General features: G+C 48.5%; 1 protein-coding gene across 2 annotated transcripts in view; it reads right to left on the reverse strand.

Moving 5' to 3' along the window:
* The window catches only part of adamtsl4 (ADAMTS-like 4), a 79,695-nt gene that overhangs the window by 40,528 nt on the left and 34,167 nt on the right, over positions 1–5,000 (reverse strand). For both annotated transcript variants that reach the window (XM_063199250.1, XM_063199249.1), the window contains exon 5: positions 3,055–3,157. In XM_063199250.1, the coding sequence (XP_063055320.1) occupies positions 3,055–3,157 (103 nt within the window). The remainder of the gene's footprint in view (positions 1–3,054; positions 3,158–5,000) is intronic.

Consider the following 5,000-nt stretch of genomic DNA (forward strand, 5'->3'; position numbering starts at 1 on the left):
CACACACAAGCACACACACGCACACACACACACACGCACGCACACACAGGCACACACACACACGCACGCAGGCACACACACTAAGATATTAGTGTGCACTCATATTGTACTGCCGTGCCCAAACCACAAACTTTCCAACCTACCACAGCTCCCCAACCAAGAGTTCCCAACAAACTACCACGAAGAACAACCACCCACATGTGAGTGCGCAGGCACGCACTCAAACACACACACACACACACACACACACACACACACACACACACACACACACACACACACACACACACACACACACACACACACACACACACACACACACAGTTTCCCTCTCACTGTGAGTCTGTACGGAATGGTAGCTCAGCCTTACAAAGTTCTGGGCGCTCTCTCTCTCTCTCTCTCTCTCTCTCTCTCTCTCTCTCTCTCTCTCTCTCTCTCTCTCTCTCTCTCTCTCTCTATCTAACTGTTTTGCTTTGCTTTTCTCTCTCTATCCCTCTCTCCTACTCTCTGTCTTTCACTGTTGTTCTTTATTATACTGTCATGACTCTTTGACCCCAGGAAGCCCCAACCCACACTACTACTACTACACACACACACACACACACACACACACACACACACACACACACACACACACACACACACACACACACACACACACACACACACACACACACACACACACACACACACACAGAAAAAACATTGCCACCCCTGACACAGTTCCACTTGCACCCTATTTAAAGTCAAGCTAAACAATTGTCCACGACCCCCCAGCCCTCCCCCATCACTGCAACAACTACACCCTGAACTAACCTAGCCCAACTAGCCCCCACAAATGTAGCCCAGCCAATAGAATCCCCCGCCCCCCACTGGCCCCCGTTGCTCCAAACACACGCACGCACGCACGCACGCACGCACGCACGCACGCACGCACGCACGCACAGTCTCTCTCTCTCTATCTCTCTCACCCACTCCACCTGCTCTTTTGAGCTCCCCAAGGCCCCATTACCCCCCACCCCCCAAAAAAAGAAAACACCCCTAACACCCCCCCCCACACACACACACACACCTCCAACTATACTTCAACCCCAATTCTCTGATTGCTAGGCTACCCACGCCTCATGTATTTCTCCCTCACACACACACACAAACACACACGCACACACGCACACGCACACACGCACACACACGCCCCTCTAACACACTTCCCCCTTTGTCAGTTTTCGTTTCCCTTTTGTCTTCTAGTCAGCCCCATGTTGGTGGGCTAAATTATGGCACTCCCCACCCCAATACACACACACAAACACACACACGCACACACACACACTTTCTCAATGTTTGTGAGTCCCCACAATAGATGTACACACACATACACACCCACCACACTGCCCCTGTCTGTGTGTGTGTTCCAGGACAATAGCTGTACACTGGTATTTATGAGGCAATACCTCCCTTTACTCTCCTCCTCCTCTCCTCCTCCCCTCCTCCTCCTCTCCTCCTCCTCTCCTCTCCTCTCCTCTCCTCTCCTCTCCTCTCTCCTCTCCTCTTCTCTCTTCTCCTCCTTTCTCCTCTCCTCCTCCTCTCCTCTCCTCCTCTCCTTTACTCTCCTCCTCCTCTCCTCCTCCTCTCCTCCTCCCCTCCTCCTCCTCTCCTCCCACTCTGGTGACTTATGACCTTATGATGATTCGTTTGCCGTGTTTGTCTTCACACACACACACACACACACACACACACACACACACACACACACACACACACACACACACACACACACACACACACACACACACACACACACACACACACACACACACACACACAAAACCCAAATCCCACACATACAGTAGGCTAAATATTTGCATGCATATGCGCAAACACATAAAAACACTGACACCCCACCCCCACCTCCACACTCCCCCCACTGACATTCTCCTTTCATCACCTTCATTTGTCCTTCTCTCTCTCTCTCTCTCTCTCTCTCTCTCTCTCTCTCTCTCTCTCGCTTTCTCTCTCGCTCTCTCTCTTTCTCTCTCTCTCCATCTTCAATAGCTCCTCCCAGTCTTAAACCTGACCCATGAACTCCTTCACCATATATAATTCCGTTCATCTCTCTTCACCCCTCTCTCTCTCTCCAATCCATCCCTCTCTACATCCCTCCCTCCCTCTACCATCACTCTCTATCTGTCCCTCCTTCCATCTCTCCCTCTCTTTTCTTTCTATACCTGGCTCCCTGGCTGGGGTGGCGGTGGGGGATGGGCAGTGGGGGGCTAAAGCACTAGTGTTGCTTCTACCTCTAATGCACTTTCCTCGGAAATCTCAGCAGGGTTCTCAGTTGTATAGTTGGCTCATGAAATTCACACCCTCCTCATCACTCTCTCTCTCTCCATCCCTTCTTCTCTCCCTCCTTCTCTTCATCCATGGTAAGTAATCCCTCCATCCATCCCCTCCATCGCTCTGTCTCTCTCCTCACCTTCAGAAGGGTCCCCAGTCGTAAAGCTGGCCCTCACCCATAGTCACCCCTAGATCCCACCTATATCCATCCTTCCCTAACGCATACCCAGGGGAAGTCCTAAGGGAGGGCCAACCAGGCAATTGCCTGGGGCAGCCCCCGACAGGATGGGCAACATTGTGAAACTCCATCCCATCACAAACCCCGCCCCCCAAATGACATTGCGAAAATCACTACATGTTAAAATAGTTAGAAACATATTGAAAATCGCTTTAAAAATGTTATTTCCATATTATCCCACCATTGTTGTAAATAATAACATTACTATTAGTGGTTTTGTCAGTTATTATAAGCGTCGTTTTGCCAATTTTTCGCCGGGGATGGGGCGTCAGTGGGGGTGTCGCCTGGGACACAAAACAATGTAGGACCGCCACTGCCCATCACCCTCTATCCTTCCATACCTCCCTTCCTCTCCTCATCTCCAGTGAAGGCCCCACAGTCGTATAGCCCCTTCCTCTATCCATCACTCTACATCTTTCCCTTCCTCTACTTTTCTATCCCTCTCTCTCCATCCCTCCGCCCCTTCCCCGCTCTCTCCTTACCTTCAGTGAAGGGCTCCCAGTCGTATAGTCGGCCCATGAACTCCTGAGTGTTGAAGGCAGCACACTGCTCAGCCCTGGAGGACAGCACAGGACCGGTACACGACTGGAGATAGGAGAGAGGGAGAGAGGAGAGGAGAGGAGAGGAGAGGAGAGGAGAGGAGAGGAGAGGAGAGGAGTGATAGAGGGGGAGAGAATGATGGAGAAGAAAAAGAAGAAGAAGAAGAGGTTAGCTGTAATACATTAGATTCAACATCCACAAGGCCTGTATGTCTATGAGGTGTGTGTGTGTGTGTGTGTGTGTGTGTGTGTGTGTGTGTGTGTGTGTGTGTGTGTGTGTGTGTGTGTGTGTGTGTGTGTGTGTGTGTGTGTGTGTGTGTGTGTGTTTGATACTGTCTGGTCATGAGCGGCAGTAATACATTAGCTCACATATGGCATTAATATAACACATGGAATCCCAATACACTCTCTCTCTCTCTCTTTCTCTCTCTCACACACACACACACACAGGCAGAGAAAAAGCACGTTTGGATACGCACAAAGGTGCATACTCTCACCCACCCACAAAAGCATTACTGTGTAGGGAAATTGGACAATTTACACATTGTCAACTAGAAATGTAATCATTTCATGAATACAGTTTGTAGATGCCTCTTCCCACAGGGAGTCACACTTCACATACTACATGCACACACAAATATAAACCATATCGCCTATGCACAAGCACGCACGCACAAACGCACGCATGCACGCACGCACGCACACACGCACGCACGCAAAGAGAGACTAGACAGAATGAGATACTGCCAAAGACATAACCGAGGCAGACAGACAGACAGGAGACAAAGGAACACACTTACACACACACACACACACACACACACATTCCTTTCGGAGCATGTGATGAATTTATAAACCAGACAGGAGAGAAGACGAAGAGACGACGAGATGAAGACAAAGACAGACGGTGGAGATGGACATGGCCAACAGTGTTGCCAGATTGGGCGGGTGCGCCCAATTGGGCCACTTGGGATGAGCGTCGGCGGGCAAAAACGGGAAAAATTGGCCATTTGGCGTTTTTTTAAGCCGTTTTGGGCCCATAGAAGTCAATGTAATTTGTTGAATTTGGGCGGAATTTAGCACATTTTGGCGGTTTTTGAGAACCTTTTGGGCGGGATTTGGTCAGACACATCTGGCAACACTGATGGCCAAGAGGAATAGCACCTCATCTGTATTCCTTTACCGCATTATTATGCACTGGGTTTGTCTGTGTCCATTTTAGTTTCGTAGTTGTCTGCGTGTCAGTGTGTCAGTTTTACAGTTTTGGCAAGCTGTTTACATACATGTCTTTTGATTTATTTGTTTATTTGTTTGTTTGATTGTTTGTTTGTTTTAGATTTTCAAGGTGCACTGTGTAATATTTTTAGCAGTTTCTGTCCAGAATTCATGCTGCCCATTCACAAAGGTTACCTTTTTTCATGAATACTACCACCACCATCAAATATTCATTATGACTGGGAAAATTGCACTTTTCATACATGAAAAGGTGGATCTTCTCCATGTCCGCCATTTTTATTTTCCAGAAATAGTCCTTTTTTAGCTGCAAAAAATTGGCTGCTGTACTTTGGTCATACTAGTAAATATTAGTTCATTACTTAGTAAAAATTCACAAGACAATCATATTGTGGAAGAAGACAGCACAGTTTCAATGAGCAGCATAGATGCGGTACCTACTCTGGCCACCATCCTACACAGTGCACCTTTAAATCTGTTTTTTTATTAAGTATCCTTCGTTTTCTCTTCTCACTCTCTCTTTACCTGACAGGACAGTGTGAGATGGTGACTGGGAGCGAGTGGGAGAGAGACATGAGAGGGAGCATCAGGAAATGACCTTGGCTCAGAATCGAACCCGGGTCCCCAACATAGCAGCATGATGCCTGACGGTACAG

The sequence above is a fragment of the Engraulis encrasicolus genome, chromosome 5 (genome assembly GCF_034702125.1).
Source record: "Engraulis encrasicolus isolate BLACKSEA-1 chromosome 5, IST_EnEncr_1.0, whole genome shotgun sequence".
NCBI lineage: Eukaryota > Metazoa > Chordata > Actinopteri > Clupeiformes > Engraulidae > Engraulis > Engraulis encrasicolus.